The sequence below is a fragment of the Elephas maximus genome, chromosome 5 (assembly GCF_024166365.1).
Source record: "Elephas maximus indicus isolate mEleMax1 chromosome 5, mEleMax1 primary haplotype, whole genome shotgun sequence".
Lineage (NCBI taxonomy): Eukaryota > Metazoa > Chordata > Mammalia > Proboscidea > Elephantidae > Elephas > Elephas maximus.
Window position 1 is genome coordinate 30,249,625 of NC_064823.1, and position 17,056 is coordinate 30,266,680.

Consider the following 17,056-nt stretch of genomic DNA (forward strand, 5'->3'; position numbering starts at 1 on the left):
ACGAAGTAAGCTACGGTGAACATTCAAATATCGTTTTGTTTGGATATGTTTTCAGAGGAATTAAAGTGCTGGGTTGTGTGCTAAGTATATGTTTAACTTTATAAGAAACTATCGGACTGTTTTCTAAAGTGACTGTTCCATCCTGAGTTTCCGTCTGTGTTAAGAGATCTGGCAGCGTCATATCCTCACCAACTCTCTGGTATGGTCAGTCTTTTTAATTTTAGCCGTTCTGGTAGGTGTGTAATGAAACCTCATTGTCATTTTAATTCTAGGCATTCTAGTGGGTATGCAATAGAATCTTATTGTAATTTCAATTTGTATTTACCCTGTGACTAACAATGTGTTGAGTATCATTTCATGTGTTTATTAGCCATTCATGTTATCTTCTTTGGTGAACTGTTTCAAATCTTTTGCCCATATTTTTACTGGGTTGTCTGTCTTTTTATTGAGTTGGAATGTTCTTTATATATTCTGGATGCAAGCCTAAATATATGTTTGACAAATATTTATTCCCAGTCTATGCCTGACCTTTTCATTTTTATTAATGGTACTTTTTTGAAGAGCAAAAGTTGTAAATTTTTATAAAGCCTGATTTATCAAATATTTTTATGGCTTATGCTTATTTGAGTGCTATCTAAGAAATCTCTGCCTAACTCAAGGTCACAAAGATTTTCTCCTACGTTTTCTTTTAGAAGTTTTAGAGCGTTAGTTCTTACACTTAGGTCTATGACCCATTTTGAGTTCATTTTTGTCCATGGTTGAGGGAAGGATCAAAACTTATTTTTTTAACATTTAGATATCCATTTTTTTCCAACATTTATTGAAAACACTATTCTTATTGAATTACCCTGGCACCTTTGTAAAAAATCACTATGTGATCCATCTCTGGACTCTATTTTTATACCCGCCCGCCTCCCCCCCACCCCACAATCCCGGTCTTGATTATTGTAGCTTTATAGTAATACTGAAATTTCTAAACTATCATTCTTTTTTAACATGGTTTTACCTATTCTAGGTCCTTTGCATTTACACATAAAATTGAGAATCAGTTTGCCAATTTCTACAAAATGGACTGTTGAGATTTTCACTGGGATTGCACTGAATCTACAGATCAATTTGAAGAAAATTCCATCTTAACACTATTGAGTCTTCCAATATGAACATGGCATACAGCTTCATTTATTTAGATCTTCAATTTCTCTCAGCAACATTTTGTAGTTTTCCATGTGTGGGTCTTGCACAAGTATTGTTAAATACACTCCTAAATATTTCATGTTGCTTTAATGATCTCATAAACCATTTTTTTAAAATTCCAATATCTAGTTGTTCTTAGCTAGTTTGTAGAAGTAAAACTGATTTTGTAGAAGTAAAATGTATCTTGTTTCCTCTGACTCTGTTAATCTCACTTATTAGTTCTAGCAGAGTTCCTACAAATGATTAATGAGCTTGGCTGCTAACCAAAAGGTTGGTAGCTCAGATCCACCCAGAGGAGTCTTGGAAGAAAAGCCTGGAGATCTACTTCCAAAAAATCAGCCATTGAGAACCCTCTGAAGCAGTTCTACTTTGACACACATGGGGTCACCATGAGTCAGGACTGACTCAATGGCAACTTACTTGGTCTTGGTTTTATTAGTTCTAGCAGGCTTTTGGGGATGAATGCCTTAGTATTTTCTACGTTGATATTTTCTGTATTGTTTGTTCATTTTCTATTTAATTGAATTCCACTCACTTTTATTATAATCTGAGTTAAAAATACAGATTTTTCTTTGGCTGCTCTGAGAAAATGAGGCACAATTAAATTTCATTTTAACCTATAACAAAGAGCTATTCATTAGCACTACGAACTATTAAGCTAGTCCAATAACAGTTATAAAAGCTTTCTGGTTTCTTGAAGCAGACACTCAGACAGTTGATTTTAGATCATTCATCTTTCTTAATCTATGCATTTCAATCCTATAAATTTCCTTCTAAGAATGGCTTTAGTGGTATCCCACAATATGTTCAGATTTCATTTTCGTTCAGTTTAAACATTTTCTAATTTGACTTTGTATTTTTTTTTTCTTTTGACCCATCGGTTATTTAAAAGTATATTGTTTAATTTCCTAATATTTTTATGATGATGACCCTTAGTGTGGTTTTCTTTATGTTTATTCTGCTTGGAGTTCATTGAGCTTATTCGATCTGTGGTTTTAGTTTTTATCAAATTTAAAAAGTTGGGGCAACTAGTTTTTCAAATGTTCTGTCCTTTCTCACTCTGGGACTACAATTATATCCCATAAGTCACTGATCCTCTTTAAGTACATTTTTCCCCTGTAATGCTTCATTTTGTATAGTTTCTATTACTATGTCTTCAAGTTCACTGACTTCGACTTTTGCAGTGTCTCATCAGCTGTTAATATTATTCAGGGTATTTTTCATTTCAGATACTTTTTTTTTCACATCTAGAAACTCTTCATATTTTTTACTTATGACTTTTTTAAATATTTTACTTTTCTCCTTATTATGTTCATGTTTTCCTCTACATTCTTAAGCATATGGTATATGTGTGTGTATATATGTATATCCATATATATATATATACACACATATATATACACACACACACCAGATAAGGATGTTAAAATTGCTGCATTTATATATATATGTATATATATAATAGCAATTTTAACATCTTTATCTGATATTTCCATCTCTGTTATTTCTGATTAATAATTAATTAATTAATTATTCTCTTGGTTATGGCTCATATTTTCCTACTTCTTTTCATACTGATTTTTTGTTTAATGCCATTTGGAAATTATGACTTTTATGTTGTTCAGTGTTGAATTCTGTTGCTTTCCTTTAAAAAGTGTTGAATTTTGTTCTGACATGTGGGATCAGTTTGATTCTTCTGAGGCTGGTTTTAAGCTTTGTTATGGCAACCTTTGATCAAGGGATAATTTAGTTGCATTACGAGGGTAAAAAGCATTTCAAGATCTGAAGTACAACACTGTCAGTAATAGGATCATATCTATATACTCGCAAGGAAAACCTGTTAATATGACTATTATTCAAATTTACGCACTAACCACTAATGCCAAAGATGAAGAAATTGAAGAATTTTACCAACTTCTGCACCCTGAAATTGAGCAAACATTCAGTCACATGCACTGATAATTACTGGTAACTGGAACGTGAAAACTGGAAACAGAGAGGATCAGTAGTTGGAAAATATGGCCTTGGTGATAGAAACAACACCAGAGACCACATGATAGAATTTTGCAAGACCAAGTATTTCATTGGAAATATTTTTTTTTAACAACAAAAATGGCGATTATACATGCAGACCTTACCAGGTGGAATACACAGGAGATGATGAAGAAGCTCAATATCATCAGTCAGAACAAGGCCTGGGACTGACTAGAAAAATAAAACAAGTCCACAGAGCCAAAGCAGTGCTTTGAGTATATACCCCACCTGAATTTAGAGACCATCTGAAGAACAGAACACCAATGACCAAAGACCAGACGAGTTGTGGGATGACATCAAACATGAAGAAAACAAAAGGTTATTAAAAGATAGGAAAGAGAAAAGCTCAAAATGGATGTCAGAAGGGACTCTGAAACTTACTCTTGAACGTAGAGTAGCTAAAGTGAATAGAAGAAATGATGAAGTAAAAAAGCTGAACAGAAGATTTCAAAGGGCAGCTCAAGAAGACAAAGTAAAGTATTATAATGATATGTGCAAAGACCTGGAGTTAGAAAACCAAGAAGGAAGAACATGCTTGGCATTTCTCAAGCTGAAAGAACTGGAGAAAAAAATCAAACCTCGAGTTGCAATATAGAAGGATTTTATGTGCAAAATATTGAATGATGCAGGAAGCATCAAAAGAGGATGGAAGGAATACACAGAATCGCTGTACCAAGAAGAATTGGTTGATGTTAAAACATTTCAGGAGACAGCATATGATGAAGAACTGATGGTACCGAAGGAAGAAGTCTAAGCTGTACTAAAGGCACTGATGAAAAACAAGGTTCCAGAACTTGATGGAATACCAGTTGAGATGTTTCAACAAATGGATGCAATACTAGAAGCGCTCACTCGTCTATGCCAAGAAATTTGGAAGACAGCTACCTGGCTACGAACTGGAAGAGATCTATATTTGTGCCATTCCAAAGAGATGGTGATCTTCCAACAGAATATGGAAATTATCAAACAGTACCATTAATATCACATGCATGTAAAATTTTGCTGAAGATAATTCAAAAATGGTTGCGGCAGCACATGGACAGGAAACTGTCAGAAATTCAGGCTGGATTTAGAAGAGGACATGGAGTGAGGAATATCATTTGCTGTTGTCAGGTGGATCTCAGCTGAAAGCACAGACTACCAGAAAGATGTTTACCTGTGTTTTATTGGCTATGCAAAGGCATTCAACTGTGTAGATCATAACAAATTATGGATAAAATTGCAAAGAATGGGAATTCCAGAACATTTAATTGTGCTCATGAGGAACCTGTACATAGACCAAGAGGCAGCCATTTGAACAGAATAAGGATATTGCATGGTATTTTCTTCTTAATCTTATTCAATATGTATTCAATCTGTATGCTGAACAAATAATCCAAAAAACTGGACTATATGAAGAAGAATGCAGCATCAGGATTGGAGGAAGACTTATTAACAACCTGCTGTATGCAGATAACATAATCTTGCTTGCTGAAAGGGAAGAGGACTTGAAGCACTTACTGACAAAGATCAAATACTATATATAGCCTTCTGTATGGATTACACCTCAACATAAAACAAAAATCCCCTTTCACCCATAGACAGGCCCATAAAACAATAATATATGTAGTATATACAAGGCTAAAGAGGCACACCAGCCCAGAGGCAAGGACGAGAATGCAGGAGGGGATAGGAAAGCTGGACAAATGGAAATGGGGGACCCATAGTCAAGAAGGAAAGAGTATTGACATGTCTTGGGGTTGGCAACCAATGTCACAAAACAGTATATGTATTGTTTAATGAAAAAAACTAATTTGCTCTGTAAATATTCATCTAAAGCACAATAATAATAAAAAAACCCTCACAACTGGACCAGTAAGCAACATCATGATTAATGGAGAAAATACTGAAGTTGTCAAGGATTTCATTTTACTTGGATCCACAATCAATGTCCAAGGCAGCAGAAGTCAAGAAATCATATGACATATTGCACTGGGGAAATCTGTTTGCAAAAGACGTCTTTAAAGTGTTAAGAAGCAAAGATGTCACTTTGAGGACTTAGGGGTCCCTGACCCAAGCCATGGTATTTTCGATTGCCTCACGTGAATGTGAAAGCTGGACAATAAATAAGGAAAATGAAAGAATTGATGCCTTTGAATTATGGTGTTGGCGAAGAATTTGAATATATCATGGACTGCCAGAAGAACAAACAAATCTTTCTGGAAGATGTACAACCAGAATGCTCCTTAGAGTGAGAATGGCAAGACTTTGTCTTATATACTTTGGAGATGTTATCAGGAGGGACCAATTTCTGGAAGAGAACATCATGCTTGGTGAAGTAGAAGGTCAGCAAAAAAGGGGAAGACCCTCAACAATCTGGACTGACACAGTGGCTGCAAAAATGGGCTCAAACATCGCAATGATTGTGAGGATGGCACAGGACTGGGCAGTATTTTGTTCTGTTGTATGGTCGCTATGAGTTGGAAATGGCTCAATGGCACTTAATGACAACAACAATGAAGTTAATACTTTTCTGAGAACTCTACCTTATGCTCTGTGTATCACCAAGTCTCTTCACTCTGGCTGGTGGGAATGCAAACTATTCCTATCTCTGCATGAGCTTTGGGAATTGCTTGAACTTTCATTTTCCAGTGAGTCTTTCCCCTGCTTTATGCACATTTGCTCCACACATGCATAGATTACTATTAAGCCAAATATTCAAGGGGATCTTTCTGCCAATCTCCAGAACTCTCCCTATGTATAGCTACCTTTCTGGTATTCCGTCTCACAAATTTTAGCCATCTTGACTTCCCTAAGCTCCAGTTTCTGTCTTCTGAGCTGAGTGAGATAATTGGGCTTTGTTCCTCCTTCCCACGCTGCAACCTGGCAACTAGCTCAAGGCAGTAAGCAGGGTAATCATGAGGCTCATTGCCTGTGTTTTCCTTTGTTCAATAGCCTGTTTTCTAAGGTCTAAAAGAAGTTGTTTCATTTATTTTGCTTGTTTTTCTAGTTTTTAACAGTGGGAGAGCAATTTCCATAGCAGTTAATCCTTCATGGATAGAACTGGAAGTCCACTAAATACCCAGTATTTGAACTATATTGACTCATTAAATAGCAGTGCTAATGAATAACACTTTGTTATATATTAAAATAAAACTCAGTGAAATTCTCCATCATTTGCTCCTAACAATCAAAGAACCTGTATTTTTCAGCCGGCTTCCTACTTAATAATAGGATATAGCCAATAAGCCTGAGAACAGTATAGTCAAGACCAAGTTTTAAATTCTGGTTATATCTGAATGACCTGCAGAACTTTAAAAAAATTCAGATATCCTTGCTTTACACATTCAATCAAGAATTTAGAGCCTTTTTAAAAGTTTCACAGTTTGACAGTGATATACACTCCTTATTATAAATTTATTCACTAGTTTTCTAGTCAATAACATTTGAGTAAACCAATTATCATCAAAAGACGTAACCAAACCCATTGCCATCGAGTTGATTCTGACTCATAGCAACCCAACAGGACAGAGATAGAGCTGCCCCACACAGTTTCCAAGGAGCGACTAGTGGATTCGAACTGCCGACCTTTTGGCTAGCAGCCTGAGGTATGAACCACTAAGCCATGAGGGCCCCAAAGATCTAACAGATATATCTAATTCTATATACCACACACAAAATTTTTAAAAGACTGTCATAAAAAAAAAAAAAGCAAGGTTTTAGTTACTAATACAAAGCTACTATGAATACCCCAAAAAGAAATACATTCAGCAACTATTAGATAACTTCCAGGTACATACTTACATACTACTAGTAACATTTGTTATTCACCATTTTATTATTGTGAAAATGGACTCCTTAAAAATTTGCTTCAAATTAAACCAAATTTCAAGAATAATAAAAGGAAGTTTGAATTTAATGATAAAAAAAATTTTTTTTTTTATTATATCATTTATTCCTAAAATGTAAAAATCACAATAACTATTCCAGTTAATAAAACTGTCACTTACCTCTTTCACAGTTGCATCATCAAAAAATACCCATTTGGAACTCTTAGTATGAAAAGCAAAGGCACAATAATGTTGGCTGGTGTAACAGATTATACCAACAAGGTGAAGTTCACTATTTTTGGCATTTTCATCAGTAACCCTATAAAAAAGCTGTTTGAAAAATTTATAGTGTACAGATTATACTGTGTCTTTAAAAAAACGAGGAACAATAAATTCATTAATCAGGTAGGTATCTGACTTATTATGAAAAGATTTCTCACTGCCCTAATCCTAGTATTGAAGACACCACTGACACAGAATCGCTACTTTGAATTAGTTTGTAAGACACAGTAAGTCTAATAAAATGAATTCACCATACAATTTAGTTCAAATGTCCAGGAACAGAGAACTGACTCTTTATATAAACGGAAAATGTAAGATAAATTATAAACTTCTTGAAAATCCTTGACTGAATCACATATCTGAATATAACATTAAACATGTTATCTAACATATAAAATTACTTTAATTTTAACATAATTCAATTCAAAATATATTATTAAGCGTATCAAGAAATCAGTGCCGTAGATAAATCTTCAGTCTAAACCTTTTCTAAATTAATACAATAAAACCTGCGAAAGCCAGAACCTATTTAAGGCAGAAACCTGTCAGAAAAGAAAACTCAAATATTTTCCACTAAAACGAGTGACAGGAAAGTCACAAGACTATACTCTGCTCTGTCAAAGGCAGAAAAGTGAGTCCCTGAAAAACAAAGGCGTCCCAGTGAGTTCTGGCTTTCACAGGTTTCACTGTAATATTTGTATTTATGATCATATACACATATAATCATATATATCATCTTTCTAGGGTGAAAGAGGTAAAGGGCGCGAGATAGTCTGTAACTGATATCCATTCCTATTTTATGCAAGAAAGGCATCCTGGTGAGCTTGATTTGATTAAGTTTAGTTTTATCAGAGTTACTTCTGAATATTACTGTTTCCTTCAGAAAGAAAATTTAGTTTTGAAAAGCAAAACTAAGTGCACCATAACATATGAGGATGTTTTAGAGGAATTTAGAAATAAAAAAGAAGGGAATGAAAACAGCTGAGATACCCCAGGAAGATACAGATGTGTTGCTAGATTCCGAACGACATCTTCGGTCAAGTCAGAATGATCAGAATCCCAGACTAAACCAATTGTAACAATCTCTGGGCAATTCATTAAAACACGACGAATTTTTATTTTTTGGCCACAGTTACTCTAAAAAAAAAAAAAAGGTTAAGTTTTGAATTTATTAAAACAGATACATCACAGAGCCTTATAAAGTTTTCATTACAAAATGACAAATCTTACATGTATCTGAAATTTATCCCTTCAGTATGCTAGAAATGCACCTTTAACAAACTATATTAATTACTGATTAAACAATTGTATTCTAAATCAAAGTACTTTTCTTCAGTACTCATATGTATACATATTAAAACAAGAATTCAACTTTTGAAAAGTAGAAATAAAACCCTTAAAGTCATTAATAGTAGTAGATGAGAAAAGACTGATTTAACTATCACATTTACTTAAAAAAAAAAAATTAACTTCCTCTTTTCATCAAATGATAAATTTCAGAACTTAAAAAAATAATCAACATAATGCTACCTCAAAATCCTTCACAAAGATTTAAAAAAAAAACATAGTGCTGAAATAAATACATAACATAGTATAAAGACTTCTCAAAAATATTGAAAAAAATTGTATTTTAAAATTAATTCCATTAGCATTTACATGATCATTTCTGAGTGTCTATTTCTTTACTGACAAATGTAGATGCAAAATACTCTTCAACTTATACTTACAGGACATTTTCTGTAGTCATCAGTGGTATTGGCCGCCTGCAGCAATTCTGCAAACATTTCAGGCTTAAAGCGTTCATGCCTTTCCATCATTTTTTCAACTTCATTGCTAAAAAAGAAAGCAGCAGTCCCAAATCTGATCTAAGAACTTAAGTCAGAACTAATACATTACACATGAAAAATATCAAGTAGTCCATATAGGTTGTATAACTGTCTCTGTCTTAAATCATGATTGTGCCTGAAAAAATTAATTTTTCATAAGGAGAAAAAAATGATAAAAGTTGGCAGATGTAAGCTGAAAAAAAATTTAGGCCAAGAATATAATAATAAATAGCAAGAAAATATACTTTTGTTTGCAACTACAAGTCAAGGGTATGGTGCTCTGTCTGATGGCAGTTTTAAGTCAAATGTTTCGTCTGTGAAACGAAGCATTCGAACCCACCAGTGGCTCCACAGGAGAGAGATGTGGATTATAAGGATTATAGTCTTGGAAACCCTATGGGGCAGGTGTACTCTGTCCTATATGGTTGCTATGAGTCAGGGCTGCCTCAGTGTGGTGGGTTTGTTTTGTTTTGTGCCTTTTGTTCCTATTATGAATACTAACCAGTTCATTAAGGCTTAGGCAGAGCTACAGAACAGCTGTGCCATTTTTTATTCAATTTCCCCTAGGGTCACATTTTTATATATCAAGGTACTAAGTACCTGTAAAAAACTAACCATTTTCAAACAGAAATGTAAGCTGAAACACCTTTACTAGCTTCCACTCTAGATGTTCTGATTCTACTCTAGTAACGTAACTGTCCTACAGCTGGTTATATTTTATAGTTCAACAGTATAAATAATCTACAAGTATTCAATAACAACTGAAAGTACCCACTCTTCTACATCACTTCACAAATATACTGTCGTTAGGTGCCGTTGAGTCAGTTTCGATTCATAGGGACCCATGTATAACAGAATAAAACGCTGCACTGTCCTCCACCATCCTCACAATTGCTGCTAGGTTTGAGTCTGTCATTGCAGACACTGTGTCAATCCATCTCCTTGAGTGTCTTCCTCTTTTTTTGCTGACTCTCTACCAAGCATAATGTACGTCTCCAAGGACTGGTCCTTCCTGATAACACGTCCAAAGTATGTGAGACAAAGTCTCACCATCTGTGCATCTAATGGGCATTCTGGCTATACTTTTTCTGAGACAGACTTGCTCATTCTTCTGGCAGCCCACGGTATATTCAATATTCTTCACCAACATAATTCAAAAGCATCAATTCTTCCTCAGTCTTCCTTATTCATTGTCCAGCTTTTGCATGCATATGAGGCAACTGAAAATACCATGGCTTGGGTCAGGCACACCTTAGTCCTGAAAGTGACATCTTTGCTTTTTAACACTTTAAAGAGGTCTTTTGCAGCAGATTTGCCCAATGCAATACATCCTTTAATTTCCTGACTGCTGTTTCCACGGGCGTTGATTGTGGATCCAAGTAAAATGAAATCTTTGACAACTTCGCTTGTTAAGGAAAAAAATACTAGAAAGCACTAAATCTGGTAAGTTCATTCAAATTGTGCATAATAGTTTTAAAAAACTGACAGCCATCAGAGTAGTGCTTAAGAAGACAAATTTTGAAGTCAGTCTATTCTTAATTCATCCATTTACCAGATCAGCTTCATTAAATCTACTCCTTCATCAAAAAGTAGTTTTTGTTAGAATTAAAAGGGATAATTTACATAAAGCTGGAACATAGTAAGCATTTAATAATTGGGACTCAACTCTTACTACCAATTAAAAAAAAAAAAAGATTATGATTAGAATTCACATTCTGGGATCCTGCAATCTGATCTTTTGTGTGGGCCAAGAAGAGTTCAATGGGGATCTAATTCTTGTCTAAAACACTGCATCAGGTCACTGCAATTTTATTAAAAAGTTTCAAAATAGAGTTGAAATTTTACAGTTTTTAATTTGTACCCTATTCCTCTTCAAACACCATCCTACTTTTCACACAAAGAGAAAAAAAATAAGCCTATGAATTGTACACCCAGTTATTACTCAACAATCCTTAAGAATGGTGTACTATACCTAAGAAAGCCACGAAGTTTAAGAATATAATGAGATGAACACAAGATATTCATGCCGTACACTGATAAAAAATATCAGTAGTATTTATCAACTGTTGCACTGATGTATTCTAAATTATTGATCCACGTCATGTGCTTTGTAATAAAATTTCTGCAAACACTTATGATATTATTCAATGTTTATGACTATCAAATATTTACACTCTTTACTCTCTTTTGGTGTTCTGCCAGTGTTCAAACAATCCAGTAAGGTCTAGGGATCAAATGTGAATTCCTAGCTAGCTAATATTTCATGGCCAGGCAAGGAAAGGAAGGAAGAAAGGAAGAGAGGGAAGGAGAGAGGGAGGGAGGGAGTTAGGAAGAAAGGTGGAAAAAGGAAAGAAGGGAAGGAAGGGAAAAAAGAAAGAAGCAGGTAGGCAGACAGGCATGGCACATTTTTAGTCAAGGTGAATTCTATAAGGTGCAAATGCAATCATCTAAGAGAGGATTATTTTCACTTTTTTTCCTTTTCTGCTTACCCCAGCTTCCATCACTGTGAAGGGACACAGTGAAGCTGCTAGGAAACACAGCCATTACAAAGGAACACCTTAGTAAAAATGAAGAAACCACATACATTTTCATCTACCACTGCATTTGTCATTTTAAGCTCCCCTTCACAGTTCCAAACACTTGTTATAAGTAGATAGTAAGGGCAACATTCTAACTTTTTTGTACATTAAATGGTACATATATTAGGTTAAGGAACCCTGGTGGCACAGTGGTTAAACGTTTGGCTGCCAAAAGGTCAGCAGTTTGAATCCACCAGCCACTCCTTGGAAACCCTACGGGGCAGTTCTACTTCATCCTACTGGGCTGCTATGAGTCAGAATTGACTTGACAGCAAGGGGTTTATATTAGGCTAATCTAGAGGTATCATAGTTATTTGCCTCAGAGAGTGAAAATTCACGTATATCATGACTTTACAGGATAAGTGCTCATTGTGTTTAAATGTGTTATTAATGGCTTTTGCAAGTACGCTTTAATAGGTTCTTACCATAGGGCTGTTGTAGAAATGTACCGCACAAATTCTGTAAAAGGTAGAGGGTCTGATGACGCTCCACAGCTACGGCACACACACTGTAAGTGAAATCGTATGTTTAATTTACCAATCACAAAACATAAATATCTAATAAAACAGTTAAGCTGTCGCACCTGTTCATACAGAGTCATAGCGAACTTCTGGTGAGTGATACAAGACTTAGAAGTACACATGTCTGCATCTCTGCTTGGCACTATGTGAAAATGAATCCTTTCCAATATATTTTCCTAATCGGGGAAAAAAAAAAAAGGCAAATCAGCTGATTTTGCAGGCGACACTTCAAAATAAAGCTCGTTTTAAATGAAAGTTTTCCAGACTGTTACATTTAGGAATACCATAAATATTACCTGAAAAGCTAGATTCCTCTTTAATCTATACTTTAAATTTTCTTTAAATATTCACCTTTTGTAGCATTAGTTTAAAAACACACTTTTAACAAAAAGAGACTAGTATTACAATGTAGCCCATGGTTTTTAACAAAGATTTTAAACATTGTTTTAAAAATCACCCCTTGGTTGCTGACATCCAGAACTTAGTATTAGAAAAGAAAGTTTTCTATTTTCATAGCATTCTCATATTAAGAAAAATTAGATAATTTTTTAAAAATCCTGCTTGGATCATCTGGACATAATCCATATAACTTAGATAGAAATTTCAGTGATATCTCTACACTAACAACATAAGCAGTGAATCTGCCCTGCAACAAATTTTTTATGAAAGTTCAGATTTATAATACAAATCAATAAGGGGTATTTATTTCTTTAACGAAATAAATCCTTTTTACTAAAGCTTAGCTGAAGAATTTTTTTAAGTAGCTAATTCCTGTCTCCCCCAGGATACTTAAAAACCTTTAATTATTTAAGCCTAGCTTTCTAGACATTTCACTAATTACCATATCATGTATTAATACATTTCATTTAAGTGAGATAAAGTAAAATATAAAGTTCAGTATTATGCAAAATATGTTCACTTTGGATTTTAAGCAAGGAACTAGGTATAAACATAAGAAAAATGAAATGCATATTTCATCATTGTGAGTATACAAGTATGCAAGGTAGTGTGTACTAGTAAAGGAGCTTTCCATCTAAGGAAACAGAAAAGATGCTTATTTTAAAAAGGTTAACTAATAAAACACAAGTACCAAACGATTTCCATATATAATACATTATAAAGAAATTCAGAAAATAAATTGGGGAGATTTCATCATGCATTAGGTTGAGGCTAGACAAAATAAAAGATTGAAAGAAAGTTTTGAGTATTTCGGGACCAAGGGCTGTAAAGCAGTAATATACAAAGACATGCTTGAGGAACGGAGTAGAATCATCTAACTAAGAGGGAAGATGCAGGGAGAAAGTAGAGAAATAAGGTGGGATTTAATCATAAAGAACCTTAACTGTTAGAAGGAAGAGTTTTTATTTGAATCACAGGTGTATTTGAGAAGCAGGCATTAACATAAATAAAATTATATTAATCTGATGGCCATTAAAAAATAGACTATAAAGGGATAGGCTGAAAAGTTCATAGTAAAGAGGCTTAAATAATGCCCAGAGTGAAGATCTGAACTAGGAAGAAGCAGTGGCAAGGAAATAAGGCAGAAAGGAAAACCTTACAAAGGTTTGTGATGGAAGAATCTACAGGACTTCCTGAATAGATACAGGAGCAAGAAAGAAGTGATTACGATTTAAACATGGGTGACATCTACAATACATTATGTAGAAACATTTAATAATCACCATCCATATTCAGTTATATAAGGTATGTTCCTGATCAAAAGAATGCTGTACTTATTATTAGGTGGTAAAACGGAGCCTCAGAACATCAACCTCAGTCTGTGATTCTCAACCTAGACTCAGCTGTGTATCAGAATTGCTGATCCTGATAACTTCTCAGCAAAGCCTCTTCTACACCAATGAGAATCACTGCATGCAATGAGAAATGTAACCGTTGGCAGTTTCTTTGATATGTAGAGAGAACACTGATTTAAATCATATAACATACGTTTAACAAAGCTGTTTGCTCCACTAAATAAATTTTTAAATATTTTAGGAGCTTAACATTTAGTAAACACTGAAGTAGCACAAATAATCAAAACCAAAAGTACTACACAAAACATCAAACAAAACCAGTTACCACCGAGTTGACTACAACTCTGGTAACTCCATCTGTTTCAGAGTAAAGCTGTGCTCCATAGGGTTTTCGCTGGCTTATTTTGGGGAAGTAAATTGTCAGGTCTTTCTTTTGAGGCACCTCTGTGTGAACTCAAACCTCCAACCACCCAGAGACTCCACACAAAACACTGATGGACTTAAATGGACCCTTAAAGAACAGACAAGATGTGAATCTACTGACCAATTCTGATACTTTTCCATTGTTATAAATAAAACATTGTTATGTTTTATTTATCTCAAAATTTACATCATTCAAGGAATGCAAATATGTATCCCCACTTTTCTTAAAGATTATCAAAATACTTACAAAGCACTCTGCAGCATCATCCATAAAGCCAAGCTGAAATCGCTGCTCATCTTTGAAGCTTTCCGCAAGAGCATGCCTTATGTTATCTGAGGGAAGTGCTTTTTCTCGGCTGTGTTGAAATTGCGCAAATATGGTCTGCAAATCACCAATTACATCCGTAAGTTTAATGTCAACAGCTTTAAAAACTTCAATAATTTTATTATAACATAGTGAAATGCAAAGCAATGTATGAAGAAACTAATAGAAAAGTCTTTTATTCTAAAATTCCATAAAAAATTGTATTAGTAAAATGTAGAAATTGTTGCAACAGCCTCTAAATTAGTGGAAATCTAACACGAATGTGCATAAAAATTAATATGCACAGCAGGAGATTCTGATTTAGTAAGCCCCCAGCTGATTCCAATGCAGGTAGCTCAAGTAACAGAGTTTTGAGAAAAGCTGCTTTAAATCTAAAAATACAATGGGGATTAAAATTACGTTAACCAAAACACACACACACATATATACACACATACATATAAAATCACACAAAAATTACATGAACTTGCTAATCTTAAAAACAAAAATAAAAGTACCCTAAAGTAGGCCAAATGAATTTTTTACAAGTTTTTGTTTTTTTCTACTTAGGGTCTTAAGTAACCCTCAAAAAATGACGAACTCTGATTTAAAAACAAAAATTAGGCAACATTGATGGAATTGCAAGTTTCCCACTACTATTATACCAAATTTGTTTCAAAGAAATGAAAATGCACATTTTATAAGAGTCATAGAAAAGATAATGACTTTTAACTTTTTAAAAAAGGTATTTTCCAGTTATCAGAAATAACCCTCTAAATGAGAAAAAACATTCCATGTATAACGAGTAACGATGCAAAGTCCTGGGTACGGGAGTCAGGTGAGAAACTGCAAAGAAGCTAGTCTGCCTGAAGTGCCCTGTACGGGAGCGGGTGGGGCAATGATGCAGAGCTAGGAAAGACTTGGGCTAAGACACTGAACTATATTAGCTTCTACAGTTGGTCAAAACATTTCAGAATTTCTGCAGAGTAAATAAAACATAATAGTGTAATTTGACCTACATTAATTCTTAATCTTCTAACAATAACCCAATTTTGCTACATTCTAAAAAAAAAAAAGGATAAAAAATTGCCTCCTTTGGTGATTTATTCACACAATCCTTTCAAAAATATCAGGAAGTTAAGGCACGCATATGGCTTTGTTTTTCCTTTTGTGTCTCTGGTGTATGTGTTTAAATTAAGAATATCTAAGAATGTAATATTTATCTCTAAAACACACTGATAAAATATTAAATTCGTAATCTTATGTGATCTTAAAAGTTTAATTTAAACAATTCTTGCCAAAGATTTCAATGACCAAACGAGTTGCTAATATATACTGGACTCCCTGTATCTCCCTTAGTCTTCCATCCATTTATTCTCAACAGAGGAGTCAAAACATAAGAAAGATTTTGTCACTCCTACACTGAAAACAATCTCCTGACTTTCTAAATCACTCAGAAACAGCCAAGGTCTTTGCAATCTACGCCCCATTCCAGTTATTTACTTCAACTCATCTTTGCTCCATTAGGTATCATTTGAGGCAGTTTGAAGGCTTAGACCTGAAATCTCTGAAGGTCTCTCACTCATGTCAGAGGAAAGCTGATGCTGGCTGTTGATGCTGGAACCTCTGCTGCAGCTGTGACCAGAACGTGTGTACATGCACCCTTTCCAGCCTTTCCGCATGGCTGCTTCGTTTCCCGACAGCATGGGGGCTCACTTCCAAGAGTCAGGTGGAAGCTGTATAATCTTTTCTAAACTATCCCAACCTCAGATGTCTCACAGCATTGTTTCTGTCACATTCTTTTTGTTGGAAGCATGTCATGAAGGCTGGCTCATGCTCAAAAGGAGAGAGCTAGAGTCCTTTTGATATGCAGAGTACAAAGTATTTACAGACATGTTTTAAAGGCACCACAAACTCCCATTACCTCTCTGATCTCATCTCCTACCATTCTCCCCTGTGCCCGCAATGCTTCTGCCACCCAGGATTCCTTTGAGTTCCTTGAAAATGTCATGCACGCTCCCACCCCATGAGCCTTTGTAGCTGCTGTTCCTCTCTCTGCCTCCCCAGAATGCTGCCTTACAGTTCACTGCAACATCTTTTTCAGGTCTTGACTCAAATGTCATTTTCTCAGTGAGGTTTTCCTAGCCACTCAACGCCCTCTGCCTCTTTGATTTATTTTTGCTCCTTAGCACTTAATACCACCTAACATACTACGTACTTTGCTTACTTCTTGTCTTCTCTATAAGAATATAAACTCCATGAGAGCAGAGATTTTTATCAGTTTTGTTCCTCATTACTTACTACAGAGTGCTGTATCCTCAGTGACCACA

General features: G+C 34.8%; 1 protein-coding gene across 5 annotated transcripts in view; it reads right to left on the reverse strand.

The window, feature by feature from the left end:
- USP53 (ubiquitin specific peptidase 53) overlaps positions 1-17,056 on the reverse strand; it is a 66,862-nt gene that overhangs the window by 28,751 nt on the left and 21,055 nt on the right. For 2 of the 5 annotated variants that reach the window (XM_049885420.1, XM_049885421.1), the window contains 5 exons: positions 14,670-14,804; positions 12,150-12,421; positions 9,047-9,152; positions 8,310-8,456; positions 7,218-7,367 (listed from right to left, as the gene is read on the reverse strand). In XM_049885420.1, coding sequence (XP_049741377.1) covers positions 7,218-7,367; positions 8,310-8,456; positions 9,047-9,152; positions 12,150-12,421; positions 14,670-14,804 — 810 coding nt within the window. Of the gene's footprint in view, positions 1-7,217; positions 7,368-8,309; positions 8,457-9,046; positions 9,153-12,149; positions 12,422-14,669; positions 14,805-17,056 lie in introns of those variants that run through there. The other 3 variants (XM_049885422.1, XM_049885423.1, XM_049885425.1) reach the window with 3 other exon arrangements.